The sequence below is a fragment of the Acomys russatus genome, chromosome 28 (genome assembly GCF_903995435.1).
Source record: "Acomys russatus chromosome 28, mAcoRus1.1, whole genome shotgun sequence".
NCBI classification, from domain to species: Eukaryota; Metazoa; Chordata; class Mammalia; order Rodentia; family Muridae; genus Acomys; species Acomys russatus.
Window position 1 is genome coordinate 42,911,091 of NC_067164.1, and position 20,679 is coordinate 42,931,769.

Sequence of the window (20,679 nt, forward strand, 5' to 3'; positions counted from 1 at the left end):
ATCACACAACAAAGCTTTATTCATCCTCAGCGACTAAAGACAAGCTCACTGGCGCCTCACTTGAGAATGCTGTCATCTCGAGCTGAAAAGAGAGACCACGTCACACGTTATAACACATCCCAGGCCACTTACAAGGATGTCAGGATTTCGGTTTTAAGCAATCCAGAACCTACTTCTAAGAGAACCTAACTCATCACTAAAACCAATCCTCGCATCCCCACTGCCCTCTGCATCTGACCGGAATCTGCAGGAAATCCAGAGTGGTCAGAAAGCCCGCTCGACAGGAGCCTCTCTGAAGGCTGTGCCGTTTGCAGATGCCCCCACCCCTTTCCCCAAGACAAGAGGCAGCATGGCCTCCACACTCCAGCGGGCCCCGCGGAGCCCAGCACCGGCCACAAGCGCCATGGGATGAGAGGCGGCCCCTGGTCCACCAACCATCAACTACTTCCAGAAACCGCGGGGGTGGGAGGAGGGGCGAAATGCCATACCTTCGGCCAGTTCTCGCTCGATGCGTTTTAGCTCGTCTAGTCTCTTCTTCTCCTCTGCTGCTACTCGCCTCTCCTCCTCTGCCCGGGGTTTTAGGTAACCTGGGGAGGAGACGCGATTAACTTCTTCCCTAAAAATGCTGCTTCGTGAAAAAGCTGACTGCAGAACCTCCGGGTAGCTGTTCCCATCTGCATCCGCCCCCCACCCCCCGTGGGCCCAGCGTCATCTCCCTCCCGAGCAGTCCTACGAAGCCAGGAATCCCGCACTCCCGGTCCCCGAACTCACTGTAGCGTTTGGCGCCGTAGGCCATGCCGAGGACCAGGGCGGAGTATCGGCCGAACTGCAGAACAAAACATTAGGGCTGAAGGCGCACACGAAGTGGGGACGAGGGATGGGGAGTGCAAGGGGTCGCCAGGGCCAAGGCTGCCTCGAGACCACAGGAGGTAATCTGGAGGGTGGGCAATGCTAAGTCAGGGGAAGGGAAAGGGGGCATGCAGGGGCTCTGGGGACCGCGCAGCGACGGTGAGGAGGATTCACCTTGATGAGCGGAGAGACCTGAACCGGGGGAACCATCTTGTCCGTGACCTTCGCACCGGAAGCTCAACGGAGGCGGAAGACACAGCGAGAGGGCAAGACGCCTCCCGGAGCCAGGTAAGCGCATGCGCCACAGCGAAGACACGCCCCCTAGCGACCGGAGGATAGCAGCAGTGCGAGAACTCCAGGCTATGCGAGCGAGATGGCTCAGAAGGGTGGTGACGCGGGGTCACGTCACTTCAGCGCAGACGACCGACCAGCCCTAGAATCCGGTCGCCCACTTGTTCTGGACTGGAGCAGATTAACAATCCCTTCATCTCTTGGAACAGATGAGCAAACCTGGGCGGCTTGTTGGGTGTGGGGATGAGATTACAGAGATTCTTGTACGGGCCCTATCTTCCCGAGAGGTCTGCAACCTTCCAGGCTTTTCCTGCAATTGCCGGCCCAGAGTGTGTGACTTCCACCTCAGGAGGTTTTGGGTCTTACAGGTGATGGTCATCCAAATGGGGCTAACCCCTGGGTATCCCCGCCCGCACTCTCGGAACCCCAAGTGCGGAGCCCCTAATGACCCCTTCTCTGGGCTTCATGGGGCTGGACCACGAAGCACCCAGCTCGCCAAACTGTCTTTCGGCAGGCCCCGTCCCCAGGGTGGGTGCCTCTCTAGCAGCTGTGCCTGCCTTAACGAGCAGTTCTCAACTTGTGGGTTGCGATCCCTTTGGCAAATCTCTATTTCCAAAAATATTTGCATTACGACTCAAAACATTAGCAAAATTGCAGTTATAAGTTAGCAATAAAAATAATTTTATGGCGCCGGGGTCACATAAGGAACTACATTAAAAGGGTCACAGCGTTAGGAAGGTTGAAAATCACTGGCCTTGACAGAAGTTGTCCAGGGATGGGGCAAGCAGTAGATACGGTGATTAACAGCTGCGTCCACTGTTGGCGTGCAGTCTCCGTACAAGTCAGAAACGGTAAGGTTATAGCCACTACGTTGGTTCCGTTGCATCCAAAATCCAATGAGTGACTTGAAATCTCCCTAAGGCTATGAGCCAGCCTCCTCAGTTTTGCGTTGCACCAGGGCTTGGAAAGGTGCACAGTCCATAAGTGCTCAGCTATCATGGGCTGTCCGAAGAGAACCCACTGGCCTATAGCCTGGAACTCTGCCTGCCTTTGGTGTGGAGTCTGAGCCCTGGGCTCCTCTGTTGGAATCCTAGAAAGTTCCCTAAACTTGGAACAGAGATACACCATACACACCACAGGTGCACCACATACTCTTTTCTTGCCTTTGATAAAAGTCTGATCTTCAGTTCCCCACCCCCCACCCCCATTCCTACCTGAGCCTGGGCAAAAAAGGCAGGCCCCTGCCCTCCCTCTAACCCATTGCTCCCCAGGGGAGCTGCAAAGGCATGCTGACCTACAAGGCACCCGCACTCGAGACCCCTCCCTTTCCTGCTCTTGATAACCTCAAGTAACCGAACAGGTTTCCCTCACTAGACCTTTTGTTTCTCTGTGTGTAGCCGTGCATGTCCTTGACTCGCTTTGTAGACCAGGCTGCTGTGGAGCTCAGAGGTCTCCCTGCCTCTGCCTCCCAAGTGCTGGGATTAAAGGTGTGCACCCCCTGCCCGCCTGGCCCCTCCACTAGATCTTAAACCAGACCCTCAGCAGCTCAGGGTTCCAGGACTGAAAGTGCTCTGGGACCCAAGGGGAGTGTGGGTTGCGGGGTGGGTGTGCAGAAGCCACATGGAGGAGTAGAGGCAGGAGAGGCACCCAGTACACACACTGGCATAAGCATACACACGAACATCCTGGCATCTGCTGCAGCTCAGGGTCATCGGTGGGGGCAGCAGGGGTAGTTAAGGTTCCACATAGCTCAGGACACCACCGGGAGGGTTTGGCACCTGTTGGAGACAGCTGTGTGCAGGATCTAAATTTTCCAAATGTGCTGCTATCTTTAGTGCTGTGCCCAGGCTCAGCCCAGCTCATCCCTGGGGTCTTGTGGCCCTCTCACAGTCAGAACTCACCACCCCTGTAGCCGGGCTAAGCCCAACCGAGGCCCTTTTCTCTCCACTACAACTCCTAACCCTGGACAAACTCCCACTTCTGCTAATTCCCCTGTGGCCTGAGGTAGCACCTGGGAAGGAGCTTCTGTAACTGAGGCTATAACCTTGGGGGGAACAGGACCCCTGACAGTGCACACTGTGGAAGATGTCAGGGTTTGGAAAGGAAGCAGGGTTAAGGATTTCAAGGGCTGGCAGTGGCCTCAGAATGGTTCCTGGGTCTGCCAAGTAATCAGAAAGTAAAATTAGTGCCTTGAAAGGCTTGATGCACACAGAATGAAACATAAAGTCTTGCACAGGTGGCGGTTGCACATGCCTTTAATGCACTCAGGAGGAAGACAGGTCAATCTCTGAGTTCGAGGCCAGCCTGCTCTACAAGGTGAGTTCCAGGTCAGGCAGGGATGACAGAGAAACCCTATCTGAAAAACAAAACAATCCACCACCACCACCACCCCCCCAAAAAAATTGAGCCAAAGCTGTTTATACCATCTCTGCTGGTCTTGAAAAGATGGCGTGCTGTCCTCAGCACCTATAGTTTCTGCCGCACTGGCAGCTGGCCCAGTTGCCTAGGATAACTCAGACCCCCAGCCTTTGGCCACTTATGTGGCACAGGCCCTAGAGATGCAGAGTCCTTGGCAGAGTAAAACCTCTGGTGGCTGAGCTGAGAGAAGAGGTTTCTGAGTTACTATCAGGCTACCTAGGTTCAGTCTGCAGTTGTCCAGTCCCCTCAGATGGCAGTCCTCAGCCTGTCCTTGTAGGAAGTGGCAAGTAAATTCTGAGCTGTCTTAGGAGACCAGGGAGCATCTTAAGACAGGCAGGAGCTGGATCCTGGGCAGGCAAGACTCAGGCATGGTGAGCAGGCAGCAAGGGAGGTAGGTGGTGGGCAGGGGGCATTCAAGTGTACTTGCACATGGTGGAAGTCTTTGTGTTTGTTCATGTGATAGACTCACTGTGGGTGTAGAGATATATGCCCCTCAGCTGTCATGGTGACAAACTGGAAAGAAATGAGGGAGGTCTGGGCCTTCAGAAAGCTGGATGCCAGGAGTGAGCCCGTCCTTGGAATCTATTTACCCTGCTTGGACCCTCCAGTGCCACAGTTCCCGCATCCTGTGAGTTAAATCTCCAAAAACATGGTCTGTCCCCAAGTGTTCCCCTAGTTACCTCAAAGCCCCCATCCTTGGCACTCCTGCCTCTCAAGACAGCAGGAAGGCCAGGAAGAGGAAAACAGCACAGCCTACCCAGAAGGCCCCCACCAATGTCTTCTCCGATTCTGAGCAGATCCACATCTAGAAGTTCTAGGAGACTAGTCTGCCTTTGCTCTCTGGGAGCCACTCACTGCCACAGACACGAGGACAAGTCATAGAGGCTTTGCTTGACAAAGTCCCAGAGACCTCCGACTGTCCAGCCTGATCTCTAGACATGCAGATCAGCTGTTTGAGGCTTCGCTTGACAAAGTTCCAAAGATTTCCAGCTGATCACCGCTGTGCTCAAATATTATGTATGGTCCAGGTGTAGTTTTTCTAAAAATCTGTCTTTTCTCCTAAAACTTGTTTTATTTTTCAGCAGTAAGTTCATATAGGGAAAACTTTTACCCAAGAGAATGTTGAAAGAGGGCATCTGGCCAAAGGCTTGAGACAATGATAAGAGTGTCGTGTCCCGTCCCCCCCCCCCCCCCCCGCCCCACTCTGACTGTGAGCACCCAAGCAGAAACTACTTGGAAGAAAGTAAGGACTTTGACATAATAGTGCCTGGCTGGATACTGTTACCTATAGAAAAGTTTTTTTAGAATCTGCTTTGAGGGCACTAGAAGGTGGGCTTGGAACATCATGCTTTACAGCTATTTTACAATAGAGGACCCCTTGGCAGTTAGCCGAGGCTCCAATAGCACAGCTGTTAGTTTGGCACTGGGAGTAAGTGAAGTTTTTTTCTTTATTAGAGACCATTTAGCTCAAACTATGTTGCTGTGGCAATCTTGTAAATACAATGGCTTTAACCCCCGGGGAAATTTGTGATTAAACTTTCCTAAGTATTTTTAAGAAACAATAATCAGGTCATGCTGACCATTGCTTGGAAATTGATTGGTTTTTGCCATATGCTTTATTGTAGGTTATACAGAACTTTTTGTAATTCCTTGTTAGACTGCTCTTTTGCTTTGTTGATTTTTGAATGCCCTGATTGTAAAAGGTGAGGAAAATCATCATGTAATCTGCAATAAAAAAACTGAGCTTCACTTTAAATAAAATACTGGGGTTGGCCCAAGGAGAACGGCAAGCAAGTAACAGATGTGAGAGAGTAAGCTAGAGTGAGAGGGACAGCAAGAGAGATAGGAAGACGCATAACAGCAAGAAGAGAGGTAGAAATGCGCGTGACAACAGCAAGAAGCGAGCTAGTGACAGCAGACAGCAAGCGAGACAGAGACAGACAGACACGAAGCTTGTGAGAGAGACAGAGAAAGGAAAAGTTCTCCTGGGCTTTAAACCCTTCAGCTTTCTCAAACTATGGCACCAGCCAAGGACAATCCGTGCAGTAGACTTCGAACCCCTACCCAGATCTAGCCAATGGACAGGACATTCTTCACAGTTGAGTGGAGAGTGGGGACTGACTTTCACACGAACTCTGGTGCCCCATATTTGACCACGGCCCCTGGATGGGGAAGCATGGTGGCACTCAGAGGAAGGATAGCAGGCTACCAAGAAGAGACTTGATACCCTATGAGCATATACAGGGGGAGGAGGTCCCCCTCAGTCAGTCATAGGGGAGGGGAGTAAGGAGAAAATGGGAGGGAGGGAGGAATGGGAGGATACAAGGGATGGGATAACAATTGAGATGTAATATGAATAAATTAATAAAAAAAATTTTTAAACCTCAGCTTATACCGCATACGCCTTGGTCTCCCAGTATTTCTTTTCTCCTCCGTTCCTCAACCTCTCCTCAACAGCTAGTTACTGTAACTAGTTGCCCCCCAATGGTTGGTTTCCCTTAACCAGCTGTTCAGTTTTCCCTACCACAGACTCACCTCTCTCTTCTCTCTTCACTGTTCCTGGCGCTGGTCTGCGGGAGCAGCACCTCCCACAGCTGGCACAAGATGACACATGTGGCTTTGGGTGTATCTGTCCCCTTGATGGAACAGAGCCAGGTGTGGGAGTAAAGGGTAGGAGCTAGAGCAAAGCTTGGCCACCAGCAGGGCAGTAATTCTGGCAATGGCTCCCAGGCCTTCGTGCTCATGGCTGAGAACAGAGACAGCTGTGTTGGCAAAGAGGGCCTCTAAGACATGCTTCCCTGAGTGGGTGTGAGAGGGCATTGCCCCTAAATGCTGACACACCCTTATATTTTGGGGGTGGTATGGCCACTTCTAGGTTTGTTTAGTGTCCCTTAGTTATTCCAAAGGACTCTGTTCTCTGGGTCTCAGGGTAGCTATTTAAGACCCTAGGTTTTTGTTTTGTTTTGGTTTTTTTCAAGACAGGGTTTCTCTGTGTAGCCTTGGCTGTCCTGGACTCACTTTGTAGACCAGGCTGGCCTCGAACTCACAGAGATCTGCCTGCCTCTGCCTCCCGAGTGCACCCTAGGTTTTTGTTGTTGTTATTTTGTTTTGTTTTGTTTTAGAACTAGCAGAGCATGTCCAGGGTGGTTAGAAAAACATGGGCTGGGTTTGATTGAGGCAGGGGCAGGAGAGACAACCCAGTGGATGACACAGCCAGCCCTATTCCCCTCCCCTACACCCCCATGCTCCTCTCAGGCTCACCTGTGGGCTTAGCAGAGCGTGTGGGTGGGTTAGGCCTACTCAGGATTTCACACGCAGATAACTGCTCTTCTCCCAGCCTCTCCAAGCCACTTCTGCTGGTACACAGCCCTCCCTGTTGTCTCAGTTGCCTACCACAACACACTCCTGAGTTGGGGGCAGGGGAATTTTGGAAGCCAGGAAAGGCAGTTACTTCTTCCCTGGGGTTGGGGTTCCCTAGTGCCTACCTTCCCTATATTTGAAAAATAGGAAACAGTCCTCCACTTTCTCTCTCCTCCACGGCAGATGGTGCCTGTAGATTTGAAGTGACCTGCTTGGCCCCAGCCTGTATTCCCCACACTCGGGCCTCCCCTCTGCCCACGTGTGCTTCAGTACTGCTCTGGAGTCCCGATGGGGATGGCAGATGTAGGCTGTCCTGTTGGGCCAAGGACAGTGGGAGCTGGGGATGACAGTGTGGCCCCACTGAACACCCACTCCTGCCCATGCTAGCAACGGACAAACCTAATGTCAAGGACAACAAGGCAGATGTCATACTCAAGGAATCTTCCTGATGTTTCTGAACGTGTTTGGAGGGATAAGTAGTGAGCTCTGCTAGGAACAGCCCTCAGCTCAGCCACCTGACAGTGCTTAGTTCCTAGTACTTAAAACTGCAGATACTGGGCTGGAGAGTTGGCTCAGTGGTTAAGAGCACCATCTGTTCTTCCAAAGGACCTAGGTTCAATTCCCAGCACCCACGTGGCAGCTCACAACTGTCTGTAACTCCAAGATCTGACACCCTCACACCAGTGCACATAAATTTTAAAACTTTAAAAAAATATGTTAAAAAAAAAAACCTGCAGATACTTAAAGTAAAAAAACAAACAAACAACAACAACAAAAACTCTAGATATTTTACATAGATGCCTGGGATAGATCAGATCCCCAGGCCTTTGGCCATTAACGGGCCATGAGGCCTTGGAAATGCAGCACCCTTGGCAGAACAAAGCCTTCTGATGGCTTGTGTAAGGGAAAGAGTAGCTATGTCACTGCCGGGCTACCTAGGTTCACTCTGCAGTTGTCCAGTCCCCTGGGATGGTAGCCCCTCAGCCTGTCCTGGTACAAAGTTGCAATTAGACATCTGAGCTGTCCTAGGGAACATCCCTTGAGAAACTTCTCTCAGTAGTCCCCAAGCCTTATCCCCCATCTACCCAACCCTATGTAGCCTCTGCCATTCTCAGAGCCCTGACCCTCAAATGGAAGCCAGGGCCACCCATGGCTATCTGAGAATAGTTTCCTCTTAGAGTGAACAGCAGGGGTCCTTGGGGCCCAGGAACAGGAAAGACTCCTCAGACTGTGCAGCAAGACTGAGCACGTGAAGCTCTAGGACAAGACAGGACTCTGAAAGCCTCTTTGTAGGCAGGCTCAACTACAGACTCCTAAATGTCTTCAAGATGCTCAACCTGAAGGCAATGGCAGCATCCACAAAGAATCGAGGGAGCTGGCTTGGGTCTGCGGGACACCTACCCTAAGAAGAGGCACAGTGCCTGGGCCCTAAGCCCACCTCACCAGCCCCTCCTGAGCCCTAGCTCCAAGGAACTTAAATAGCCACCCTGAGACCCCCCCCCCCCCCCCAGAGCAGAGTCATTTGCAATAACTAAGGGAAAGGTCATTCCTGACATTTGGGCATTGTCTCTCCTGACATTGTCTATTCATCTATTGCCGGTTTAAGCCCCTTTCACAGGTGGATCCCTTCCACATAGCACTAGGGAAAGGAAACATTCTGGTGTCCCAGGCATTTGCCTCTTAACCCATCAGGTCCCCTCTGTGACTCATGGAGGACCATTAGGCACATGGGCTTTGATGACAGGTGGGTAGGACATACAAGGCAGCCCAAGTATATCAGAGGGTGGCTAGAGGGATACATCACCACCCTGCTGCTGGCTAGCCCAATAATAGAAGCGGCCGACTAAGAGGCAGGAATAAGGTCTAGGCCCCAGCTTGTCTGTTCCATGTACTGACCACCATTACTCCCAGTGTACCACCCCTTTCTCCCCTCCATCCCTCTTTTCCTTATACCTTCCCTTCTCCCCTGTCTTGCCCCCTTCCTCCAAAGTCTCTCCTGACCCCATCTAGCGTACAACCCTCCCCCTCCCCCCCCGCCCTTGGTCCTCTGCCCATCTTTCCCCCCCTCCCCCTTAACGGGTCACATAAGACCCAGAAATCCACTGAATGGAGTTCAGTGCATGCAATTTACTGTTCCTGGGCTGCTGGAACCCGAGAACCTTATCTCTCCCCCCGCAACTTCCCCCACCCCCTCCCCCTCCCCCACTACCACCAACTTGACTCCCCCCACCAATACCCTCCCCTCCCCACCTTGGGCTCAGTCTTAGGCGAATCAGATGCTGGAGTTCGCTTTCATTGATGTGCCTGGCAACCTAGATTACTAAAAAGTGCTGAGCTATATGATTACCCATGTGGGGGAGGAGGAGGAAGAGGAGGAGGAGGAGGAGGGATAAGCTGCTCCATCGTCCAGGCTGCAAGCAGAGGAGGAGGAGGAGGAGGAGGAGGAGGAGGAGGAGGAGGAGGAGGAGGGATAAGCTGCTTCATCATCCAGGCTGCAAGCTGCAGCTAGTTTAATAGTTAGACACACAAACTTACCAGTGAGTTTTCATTGGGAGGCATATGACCACTAGAGGCCCCTCTGCTCACCACTCTGCTTTAGACCAGCTCACCGCCCTCTGTGCTGGTTTAGAATCAGGCTCAATGTCTGATCATACAGTGGAGACAAGATCTTTCCTACACCTGCTATCTCAGACTGGCCATGTTATAGCCTTCAGAACTCCCCCAAGTCTTTTTTTTTTTTTTTTTTTGAGACAGGGTTTTTCTGTGTAGCCTTGGCTGTCCTAGACTCACTTTGTAGACCAGGCTGGCCTCGAACTCACAGCGATGCACCTGCCTCTGCCTCCCGAGTGCTGGGATTAAAGGTGTGCACCACCACACCTGGCCTCCCTCCAGTCTTATGCCAGGAGTCCCCAGCTCACTCCCTTTGCTCCTGCACAGGCCTTGCTGCAGCACCCATCACAAGTCTGGCTTGGTCAGAGTCCACTCTTACACACCAGTATCCATATGACAACAGTTATTTCCAATTTAACCGTAGTCTACCCTGAGGGCCAAAGGCCATCCTGTCATACCCTGGTATGCTAAAGGGTTCTGTGTCTCTGTCAGAGATTTTAGAGTGGCTGGCACAATAAAAGAGATCCTATGAAGCCCACGCTTTACAAGACATCTCTGGCCATGGTCTCTGCCCATTCTGAGTGTCCTTTGGAGAGAGAACCAGGTGCTCCCGTCAAGGCACCAGCTGAAGGATTCAAACCAGGAGTCTCAAGGGGTGGTACGTGGGTGGGGCGTATATTCCGTGGCTCCCTGGCAGACATCCCGGGAGAAGGGGGTCCTCCAGACTCGGCCTCTAGGCGCCGGTATGGGGTCTTGAAGAAGAGCACCAAGACACAGGTGAAAAGGGTACATAGACCGGCCAGCACCAGCAGGGACTCTAAGGACACAAGCACAGGCCCATCCTTCAGCGGTTCAGGCAAAAGACAGAGCCCCAGACTCCCGCCGTAGCCACGACTTGGTGGATCTGACCCAGCTGACCCCAGTGATGGTGACTGTACAGAAGCCAGGAAAGAGCACTGGTCTCAGCCCTGCACAGCTGTCAGGATGTTCCCAGACCCAGGCTCCGAAAGCTAGGAATCCTGAGTTACAGGGCATGGATGTGTGACTGAGCACTACCCACTCTCATCTCCAAATCTCTATGTGTGTGTGTCTGTTTCCCCATAAATCTTCCTGTGTCTTTGTATCTCTTGCATCTCTGTCTCTATTTCTGTCTAAATATAATCCCCCCCCACCCCTTCTGTCTGTCCAGGTAGACTCTTTGTCCCTCTCTCTCTGTCCCTGTCACTATATTTCTATGTAAAATTGTATATTTCTCTATATTTCTACTTCTGTCCTTGGTTGGGTTTTTTAAATTTGTTTTTTGGTTTTTTGTTTGTTTTGTTTTGAGACAGGGTTTCTTTGTCTCTTGGCTATTCTGGGCTCACTTTGTAGACCAGGCTGGCCTTGAACTCACAGAGATCTGCCTGCCTCTGCCTCCCAGGTGCTGGGATTAAAGGCATGTGCCACCACCACCTGGCTCTGTCCTTGTTTTTGTTTATTTGTTTGTTTTGTTTTTTTTTTCCTGAGATTTCCGCCCTTATCTGTCTAAGATCTCAGTTTCTATTTCCCTGTGTTTTGAAACACCTCACATGGGGTGGGGACACTGATGCTGGATTTGTGTCAGGGTCCTGAGCACCCACAAGCAAACCCCAGGCATGTAACCATATTATTTAACATCAACTGGTGGCTGCCCAGGGGGATTGAAGAGCAACCGGGATCAAGATCTGCAAGATCTGGGCCAGGCCTCCTAATACCTTATCTTCCTGGTCTGGTCTTAGCTGTCCGGGGCCAAAGCCTGGGACACAGACACTCACCCGTCCAGTCCAGAGGGTCCTCGCCCTGCCCGCAGGTAGAAAAGGATGGGCCCGTTCGCCTCACAGTCAGCGCTGTCAACAGCAGCATGATGAGCGCGCCCTCCGCCTGCCTAGACACACGGGGCACTCAGCCTGGGAAGCAAAATTCTGTCCACAGCCCTGGACACCATCCATGCCCACCACCCCAACACGCGTCACTGCCTCTATCCACACATGCCCTGCAGCTGGCCCAGGCTTGCACACAGCCCAGGACACAGGGTGAGCGAAGGAGTCCATGCCCAAGAGAGGTGGCCAAGTGCAAAAGGACACTCACCCCAGGACAAAGATCAAACCAGCTGAGGCGCCCTCGCCCACAGGGAATGAGCATTCCACTGCCAACTCCATGGCCACAGGTGCCACTGAGAAGCCAAAGAGCCCAAGGAGGGAGCAGATGGCGGCCAATGCGAAGGTCTGCCCCTGCAGCTGGGACATCTGGTACCAACAAAGGGGGTAAAGAAGAATGGAGCAGGCATGGCAGTGAGACACCGCCTCCCCATGAGCCTTCTAGACTGGGTGACATGGATGTGGCAGTGAAGCCAGTCCTACGCAGGGCTGCCCTCAGATGGAGAACTGGCTTGACACTCAGGCACTTGCTCTTGGCAAGCCACCACTGAACCTGCTGCCCCTCACCCACCCGCCTGCCACAGTGTCCCTCCGTCCTGGGGCATATAGTTTTTGTTCCTGCTGAATCTCACCAGAGCAAAGGCCACGACGGTCAGGGAAGTCAGACAGAGGCCTATCTTGGTGGCCTCGGTGAAGCGTTTGGTCCGATCCACGTATAGGCCTAGAAGCAGTGCCCCCAAAATCCCAAACACGATGAAGAGAGCCCCACAGAGGCCTGAGAACTCCTGGAAGTGGGGAGGGAAAGCTGAGAGCCATCGGGAGGCAGGGAGCTACCAGGGATCCTGAGGGCATGTCATCACTAGGACAGTTTCAGAGGAGAAGGCTAGACAACCCTGTCAAGCTGCCTCCTAATATGGATTTCCTGCGATGTGCACCCGACAGATACCCCCAAAGACCCTGGGTGTATGCCTATGGCCCATGAGAGACCCACACTCACCACTCTGTCAGGAGGCAAAGGTCATGACCCAGGGATATATAAGCAGCCATGACTGCCACCTCCATGAGGGGATGTTGATCTCATCTCTTTCAGGGGTGAACTCTGAGTGCTCAGGAGCAGTAGGTAACCCCGGCAGGGGAAAAGCCCACCCCTTAGGCAGGGCTACTGCTTACATTGGAGTAGCCATTGGCACAAAAGATCTGCTCCAGGAGTGCCGAGAAGCTGGAGAAGACACCAATGCCACCACCAAAGCAGATGGCCAGGATAACGTAGGCCTTATTCTGTATGAGCTAGAGGGAAAAACAGCCCTTACCTCAGGAGTCCTAGCAGGCTTCTGACCTTTGCTTCCCTGCCCCCAGAATCCACACAACCTACCAGTTTGAGCCCGTGGAGGAAACTCTCTGAAGTTGAGCTGGCAGCCCCTGCAGAGGGTGGAGTAGGAGGCACACTCTCCCAGAGGCAGGCAGTGGCCAACAGACAGGCAAGGGCAGCAGGGACAATGTAGATGCCAAGCTGGGGGGGAGGGGGGGAAGAGGTTCTGAGTGTCACAAAGATGCCACAGTAACACACGTCTCAGCCTACTCTGCCCACCTTACTAGCCTTTCATCTCCAGAGTCGGCAACCTTACAACTTTGGAGGGCTGTATCACCCCACCCTCAGCGGCTCTTCATAGCTTCATGTGGTATCCATCTTTCAGAGTACCACTCAGGGATGATTCCCTCCTCGATAACATCAGCCCAACTTCCCAAGGCTCCAAACTCATCCCCACATAAGAAGCATATCATGCTCCCACACCCCAGGTATGCCATAACCAACAAGTGTGGGTATACACCAGACGTATATGTGCATAGACCACACCCCCGTACAACTACTGTATGTACTGTATATGCATATGAGCTATGTACACAAAGCTCACACAGCACACATGCCACATGCAAGATTTTCATCATAAGTCCCTCACCATCACAGGGATGTCTTCTGCCTTCTTGACTAGGGCAGGAGACAGCACATTTGCCATAAGGATGCCCAGAGGATTTGCTGAATAGAAAAACAGTTGTATCAGCTCAGCTATGACAGGCCTCACCCCATTCCTTGGGTTGAGTCCTTCCTGGTTGGGGCACCATGGTCTTGGCCCCAGGTGGGGAGCAGAGGCCTGTGAGCTGACTCTGGGTCGCTGAGGTCCCATCCCAGGACTCACACATAGTGGCGATCATATTAGCCGTGGCTCGCTGGTGCTCTGGAAACCACAGGGCAGCCAGCTTGGCTGGAGAAGAGATGACCAGGGTCTGGGCCAAGGCACAGAGGCCCTGCCCACTCAAGAAGAAGGCAAAGGGATTGGGGATCCTGACATCCAAGCAGGGAACAGCACGTAGCAAACTCCCGGAAAAATTCAACCATGCACCCAGGATAGTCTGCAGGAACGGACAGTCAAAGACTATATGCCAGCCTAGAGCCTCCACACCCACATCTCCAGATGCCCATCTCTAGCTTATAGGGATACCCCAGTATCTACCTCCCCACCCCACCCCCAAGCTGCTTTGCCTGGGTACCCAGCTGGTGGGACTGGTAGGGTCAAATCTGAAGAGACCAGGTTTTTGCACCCAAAGTCAAAGGGTCCCACCCAACCCAGGCTCCCACCCAACCCGGGCTCCCACCCAACCTGTACAAGTACAGGACGGGATCTGACTTACCGCAGCACGGAGCCCAACAGAGTCCAGAACCCAGATGGCTGCCATGCCAAATGGGATGGACACCACAAGGTAGATCAGCGACAGCCAGTTGACCTGCTCCATGGACAGTAAGAAGTGGCGTGCTATGGTGTCTGCCACAGGTGCAAAACTCAGCCACAGCTATGGGATATACATTAAGTCAGCCACAGGCCACAGATAAACACCTAGCCAGCTCTGTACTGGCTGAAGCCTATGATTGTCATTTGGCTACCTCAGGGTGGGAGCAGGGGTGTGTGGGCATGCCTGTTAAGACGATGGGGACACAGCCTAATAGAAATTCTGGGTCACCTGGCCAGAGAAGCACCTTCACCCTCTTACAAACCAGGAAGGCAGCCAGGCATGGCCTACAGCCTACACCCTAGCAGGGGGACACGAACCTCGTTAGGATTGGCCTGATTCTCTGAGAAAGCTGAAGGTAATCAGTGGGGATAGTGCCCACTGCCTGGGAGACAGTGTCAAAAGTGGTGGAAAGGGCTGGGTGCGGTGGCACATGCCTGTAATCCCAGCAGTCGGGAGGCAGAGGCAGGTGGATCTCTATGCGTTTGAGACCAGCCTGGTTTACAGAGTGAGTTCCAGGACAGCCAGAGAAACCCCGTCTTGAAAAACAAAACCAAAACAAACAAAATAGTGAGGAAAGTGGGCAGATGAGACTTGGCTGTGAGTAATGAGAGACAGAGAAGCCATGATCTCAGCGGGCGGTATATCCCGGATACTGCGTGGGTCATAGCACTTAAGGACATAGTCCTGGAGCAGCACACAGGGTAGGCAGGGAGATGTGGGCGTGAAGGCAGCCGGTAGCCATGGTTCTGAGTTTCGTGGTTGAGAAATGTGCAGAGACACGATGGATAAGGAACACATTCTGGGGGAGACTATGAGGTCTGATGTGTAGTGGAGACCCTATGACAGACATCTAGACGAATAATGAAGCCTTAGCGACTCAGGACATGCATGAAAACCAAGGAGGGGCCGAACAGAGCCAAGGACAGAAGAGTTCAGAGCCCAAGACTTCTTCACAGATGAAATGGAACCGATGGCATCTCTCTCTCTCTCTCTCTCTCTCTCTCTCTCTCTCTCTCTCTCTCTCTTTCTCTTTCTCTCTCTCCCCTCACATTCTCCCATCGTAGACATTACAAAGCACAAGCAAACAGAAGAGTTCAAAGTGGGGCTGGGTGGTGATGGTGCACACACCTGTAATCCCAGCATTTGGGAGACAGAGGCAGGTGGATCTCTGTGAGTTCGAGACCAGCCTGGTCTACAAAGTGAGTCCAGAACAATCAGAGCTATTACACAGAGAAACCCTATCTCAACTCCCCGCCCCACCCCCCAAAAAAAGTACAAAATAGAGGAAGTTTTTCTGGAAGAAATAAGGGGAGCTGAGTAGAAAAGAGGAGTCACCAAACTTAGACCAGCAGAGAGAACGATACATGACCAACAAGGGTGCGCCCCAAATCAAAGTTCCTGACGAAGCCCACTGAAGACGATGTAGGCCCAGACCATACCTGCCATAGCTCAGCGGAGAGTCTCAGGCTTTCTCTATCACAAAGCCTCAGGAAACACCAACGTTCTGCAACAGCTGCGTCTCCTTCCTTCTTTTCCTCAGGACAATACAAGGGACAGGCTTGTATCTCCCAGGCTTAGAAAGCACCCCATGCAGTCCGGCCTAGTTGCCACCTGCCTGCCCTCACAGAGCAAAACCTGCTGTGCTGAGCAAGAAAATCAGAGCCTACCTCTCAAGTCTCACAAGTGTGTCCTTGCTCCTCCCAAGCCTGTAGCCCCACATACAAGTGGGCAAGTGCACAGTAACAGATGTGTGGAGGGAAAGAACAAAACAACAACCATCCACCTCACTTAACTGAGTAAGAATGACAATCAATGCCTCCAACCAGCTCTCAGCCTTGCCCTGACTCGGCCCTTCATCTCTTCCCCATGCAAAGCACTGGCCATCTCTTGGCCTCACCGTGAGCTCTGCCGTGCCTGCCTCCCAGGCTGCTCTCTCAGAGCCCTGGAGCCCAGTCATCAGCTACAGGCAAATGAGCAGGGACTGGTCAGAATGGGGACCCAGCGAAGACCACCACAATTCTTAGAGTCAGCGGACACCAAAAAGGTAAAACCCAAGCACTGAGCCCTGCACATATCCGCAGGCATCTATCCCAAACCAGTTGTGTTTCCCAGTGTTAAAAAGGAGACCTGTGAGCCAAGCCGTAGCAGCGAGTCCCAGATAACGAAGATAGCCATCAGGAGAGAAGTTTCCGGTATTGCTACAGATAGTTGACTCCAGGCCCCCTGATTTGTAGGCCTTTACTCAAAGCTGTTTCTTCACAACCAGCATAACAGGGAAAAAGAAAAGGCTTTGGACCCCCGGCATGGTGCTGCACGCCTGTAATCCCAGCACTCGGCAGGCGGATTGCTGTGAGTTCGAGGCCAGCCTGGTCTACAAAGGGAGTCCAGGACAGCCAAGGCTACACAGAGAAACTTGTCTCGAAAAAAGAAAGAAAGAAAGAAAGAGAGAGAGAAAAAGAAAAGGCTTTGGGCACATGAAATGCCAGTGCCCCCCTCCCATCGCGACCAGTAACTTCTTGGCCCCGCCCACTTGGCATTCCCTGAGGTCTATTTGTTACAACTCATAGCTGCATGGCCCAAACGCAACCCATCCAGCTGAGCGGCCGCGTGTGACTCAGCGGCCGCGTGTGACTCAACGTTCCTTCACACATACTAGGGAGACCACATCAGAGAGGTCAAGGCTTGAGTGGCTGTCCCTCAGCGGCGGGTGGTAGCAGCTCCACGCTCTCCGTCCACTCAGGCTCAAGTGCCTGTGGGCCTATCCCTCGGGAGGATCACCAGCAGTCCCCCTGCGCCTGATAGGATGAAGGGAGAGGCGGAGGGCCCCTGACATCAGCATTTGGGGGGTAGGGAGAGTATGAGGAAGCAACAAGTTGCGGGGCTGAGACCCTTGAGACACTAACAGATCTGTTTCCCTGGCTGGTCCATTCCAAGCGGGACAGGCACTTACTTGTCCCTTCTACAACTTCTTGAGCCAGAAGAAAGGTCTGTCCCAGTGACTGAGCAAAAGCAAACTGGCGCTGGAGCTGCTGCAAAGACCCCACCCCGCCCGCCCCATCGTCCTTGTACCATGGCGTTGGAGCAGCTCAGGAGGCTGACCACCAGCAAGAAGACCCAGCGGCGTGCATAGACGCGGGGACCAGGCGGCGCGTCTCCAGCGGTCCCAGATGTCCCTGGCCCGTCACAGGCTTTCAGCTCATCCTCCATAGCTCCAGCTGTCCAGGGTGTCTGCAGGCCGCCCGCGTGCATTTCAATGCAAAGCGCTGCCCCGGGTAGAATGTCCCAGGGGCAGGGCCGGGCGGAATGATCTGGACAGTCCCCGCCCCGAAGGACAAGTCGTGTTGAAGAAATCAGGGTTACCCTCCGTCAGAGAGGGAGGGCATGGTGGAAGCCGAAGGGATTAAACTCCTTTAAGAGGTAATTTTTTTCCCTTTTTTTAAAAACCACAGCCTGTGTGGTCTGCACCAGGAAGTGCGGGAAAGGGGTCTCTAAGACTTCCGCAAAGTTTGCATTTTTTTGAAAGATTCCCCCAAATTCTTGAGGTCCCAAGAAACAGCCACAAAGGTCCGAGGCCAACCCGGAGGAGGAGGCCCGGATCGATTTCCCAAAAGCCTCCAATCCAGACCTGTCACAGACTCCTCCTAGAGGAGGAAGAGGCGGGGTGGAGCGGACCCGGAGGAGCAAAGGCTGAGCCTGCTGCCTACCCTGCCCAGGCAGGCAGCTTCCAGCCCCACTCCAGGCTCTTGAATTTGCCTTTGCCCCTCGGAAACAGCTCCGCTGGGTAGGTTGTTTTCTGAGGCCTGGCAAAGATGTCAGAAGCCATCTGACTCTGGGCTAAAGCAGCTGACAAGACTCAATTGGACCTTGGCCACAGTGTCTGGGCTGTCTGGTTCAAGAGAAGCCCGCTGTGTCAAAAGCCCTGTTCATATTGGTGTGAGGGAGTGAAGAGGTGGTGGGACGGGAACAGGCTGTGTTGTGGAGGAACAGGGGACTGGACAAGCAGGGACAGAGGGGGGATTTCTTTCAGTGAGGAGGCTTTTCCTCCCTCAAATACATGCCTGTGGTCTTGCCCTCAGGATTACAATTCCCTTTTTTGTTCATTTCTTGAGTTTTAGGGACTTGGGTTTTGAGCAGGAGTCTCCCTTGTGCAGCGTTAGGCTGGCATCCTTGCTGTCTATCTTTAATAAACATGTCAACCGTACAGGTCTGCACAACGTTGCCTCTGGTGTGTTCTTAGCGGGGCTGTGTGCAAGCCCAACGGACTATCCCATTTGGGGGTGCAGTCCTGTCCAGGAAGGAGAGAATGCGCAGGGCCCTGGTGATACCTTGCAAAGGGCAGTCCTACCCTGAGTGCCAAGATCAGGTTTGTGGTCCTGGGGGGCGGGGGCGGGGGCCCTCTCCCCCTTACCCTTAGCCCCGCCCCCTCAGTACCACCCCCATGACTTAGAGCTGCCTTGGCTGGGGCCTTTGGTTTCCTGACACCAGTGATGGAGAGGACTTTTCAGGCTTCACTGTTCAGGGCTCTAGCTTGGGTGAGAACCTGCCTGTCAGAGCCTCTGGTTTAGGTCACCAAGTGCGACCATTGTCTCGGCTACCTCTCTGCTTAAAGTAAATCTTCTGACCGGCCTCCATGCGCTCTGTCTTAGGGCTCCTGTTCTGAGTGAGTCCGACAAAGCTATCAAGGGTAAGATCGGTACACAACCAACAGCTGCATTCCTAAGCACTCTACCGATGTGGCAACTATGTAAACCAGAATGAAAAACAATACACTCATGATCTCATTGAAGATAACACTCAGCTATAAACGGGTATAGCACTTACATGCTAAAAATGGTACAACACTAATGAAAGAAACCAGCAAAGACCTAAAGAAGTGGATAAGCATGGCTTACTCGTGTACTGACAAATGCAGTATGTTCGCTAATACTAATTTTCTCTGAATTGGCCTATATGGTAATTGCAACTTCTATCAAAAGTGAGGGTTTTGTTTTTGGTTTTTGGTTTTTTTTTTCTTTTGTCTTGTTTTGTTTGGCTTTGGTTTTGGTTTTTCGAGACAGAGTTTCTCTGTGTATCCTTAGCTGTCCTGGACTCACTTTGTAGACCAGGCTGGCCTCGAACTTACAGAGATCCACCTGCCTCTGCCTCGCGAGTGTTGGGATTAAAGGAGTGTGCCGCCACCACCTGGCTTTTGTTTTTGTTTTTCGAGACAGGGTTTCTCTGTGTAACTCTGGCTGTCCTAGACTCCCTTTGTAGATCAGGCTGGCCTCGAAATCAGAGATCCACCTGCCTCTGCCTCCCTAAGTGCTGGGATTACAGACGGGATCACCGTGCCAGCTTCAAATACACATAGATTGCAAGAAAATATTTGCAAACCATATATCTAACACAGGTCTGCTACATAGTGTTTTTTTTTTTTTTTTTTTTACTTCCAATTAAGGATATTGGCAAAAGGCTGAAGAGACAAAACAAAACAAAACAAAACAAAAACAAAAAACCAATAACAACAACAGATGGCAAATAAAGATTAATGACTAACTTTATTAGCCACCAGTAAAAGTCAAATTAAAACCACAATGAGAGCTAGGCACAGTGACGAATGCCTATAATCCTCGCACTCAGGGAGGCAGAAGCAGGCCTGATCTCTGAGTTCGAGGCCAGCCTGGTCTACAGAGTGAGTTCCAGAATAGCCAGGGATACACAGAGAAACTCTTTCTCCAGAAGCAAAGCAAAGCAAAACAAAAACCAAACCAAACAAAAAGCCACAGTGGGATAATACCTTATTTCTTTTTAGAGCACTAAGGAAAAATAATGACCATCCTAAATGTTGTCGTGCCTATAGAGAACAAGTTGGCAGTTTCTTATAAAACTAAGGATGTAGTTTTCATATAACCCAGCCACCGCAGTCATCAACATTAATCCATGTGAGATGAAAACCTGTAGCAGCTTTATTTGTGATCATTAAAAAAAGTAAATATCGAGGCGTCTTTCAGTCAGTGAATAGTCAAGTAAACTGCAGTATAGGCACCAAGGACTATTACCAGGAATGAAGAGCTAATCATACAGCGACCTGGACTAGGAGGCAGAGTGAGGAGATAAAAGCCAACCCCGCAAGTTATATACTCTGTGTGAGTCTGTTTGCAACGATGTGGTCTGGTCTGTGAGTTTCCTATGCCTCTCTGTGCTGTAGGCTTTGCCCTCGGAGTGGTGAAGCTGAGATGGAAGACAGCTCAAGACACGAGGCCTAGTGGGGAGTCTTTAGATCATCTGAGGTGCTGCTTTCGAAAGCCCCCAACCCCGTGTGTGTGTGTCTGTGTGTTGTAGAATCTACAATTATTTCAACACAGGGAGTTTAATTTTGAGAAACCCTGTGATACAGGACCAGCATTTTTTTTCGAGACAGGGTTTCTCTGTGTAGCCTTGGCTGTCCTGGACTCCCTTTGTAGACCAGGCTGGCCTCGAACTCACAGAG

General features: G+C 52.0%; 2 protein-coding genes across 2 annotated transcripts; both read right to left on the bottom strand.

The window, feature by feature from the left end:
• Atp5me (ATP synthase membrane subunit e) lies at positions 1-1,135 on the bottom strand. The gene is made up of 4 exons (XM_051170467.1): positions 1,024-1,135; positions 772-826; positions 489-587; positions 1-82 (listed from the first exon to the last, which is right to left on the bottom strand). The coding sequence occupies exons 1-4, from the start codon at positions 1,057-1,059 to the stop codon at positions 57-59; spliced, it is 216 nt and encodes a 71-aa protein (XP_051026424.1). The 5' UTR covers positions 1,060-1,135; the 3' UTR covers positions 1-56.
• An 8,836-nt stretch (positions 1,136-9,971) lies between these two features.
• On the bottom strand, positions 9,972-17,633 carry Slc49a3 (solute carrier family 49 member 3). Its single transcript, XM_051170723.1, has 10 exons — positions 17,280-17,633; positions 14,112-14,270; positions 13,619-13,832; positions 13,382-13,458; positions 12,796-12,933; positions 12,594-12,710; positions 12,056-12,208; positions 11,635-11,792; positions 11,322-11,431; positions 9,972-10,345 (listed from the first exon to the last, which is right to left on the bottom strand). The coding sequence occupies exons 1-10, from the start codon at positions 17,457-17,459 to the stop codon at positions 10,071-10,073; spliced, it is 1,581 nt and encodes a 526-aa protein (XP_051026680.1). The 5' UTR covers positions 17,460-17,633; the 3' UTR covers positions 9,972-10,070.
• Between the last annotated feature and the right edge of the window lie 3,046 nt (positions 17,634-20,679).

Excerpts from the sequence above, each read along its gene's own strand:
- Slc49a3 (XM_051170723.1), bottom strand. The coding sequence starts at position 17,459 with ATGCACGCGGGCGGCCTGCAGACACCCTGGACAGCTGGAGCTATGGAG. Across the intron at positions 12,209-12,593 it reads GTGCCAATGGCTACTCCAAT|GAGTTCTCAGGCCTCTGTGG; the intron begins GTAAGCAGTAGC and ends CCCCACTTCCAG. Across the intron at positions 10,346-11,321 it reads GGACCCTCTGGACTGGACGG|AGTCCCTGCTGGTGCTGGCC; the intron begins GTGAGTGTCTGT and ends TTGTGTCCTTAG.
- Atp5me (XM_051170467.1), bottom strand. The coding sequence starts at position 1,059 with ATGGTTCCCCCGGTTCAGGTCTCTCCGCTCATCAAG. Across the intron at positions 827-1,023 it reads AGGTCTCTCCGCTCATCAAG|TTCGGCCGATACTCCGCCCT; the intron begins GTGAATCCTCCT and ends TTTGTTCTGCAG. Across the intron at positions 83-488 it reads CGAGCGAGAACTGGCCGAAG|CTCGAGATGACAGCATTCTC; the intron begins GTATGGCATTTC and ends CTCTCTTTTCAG.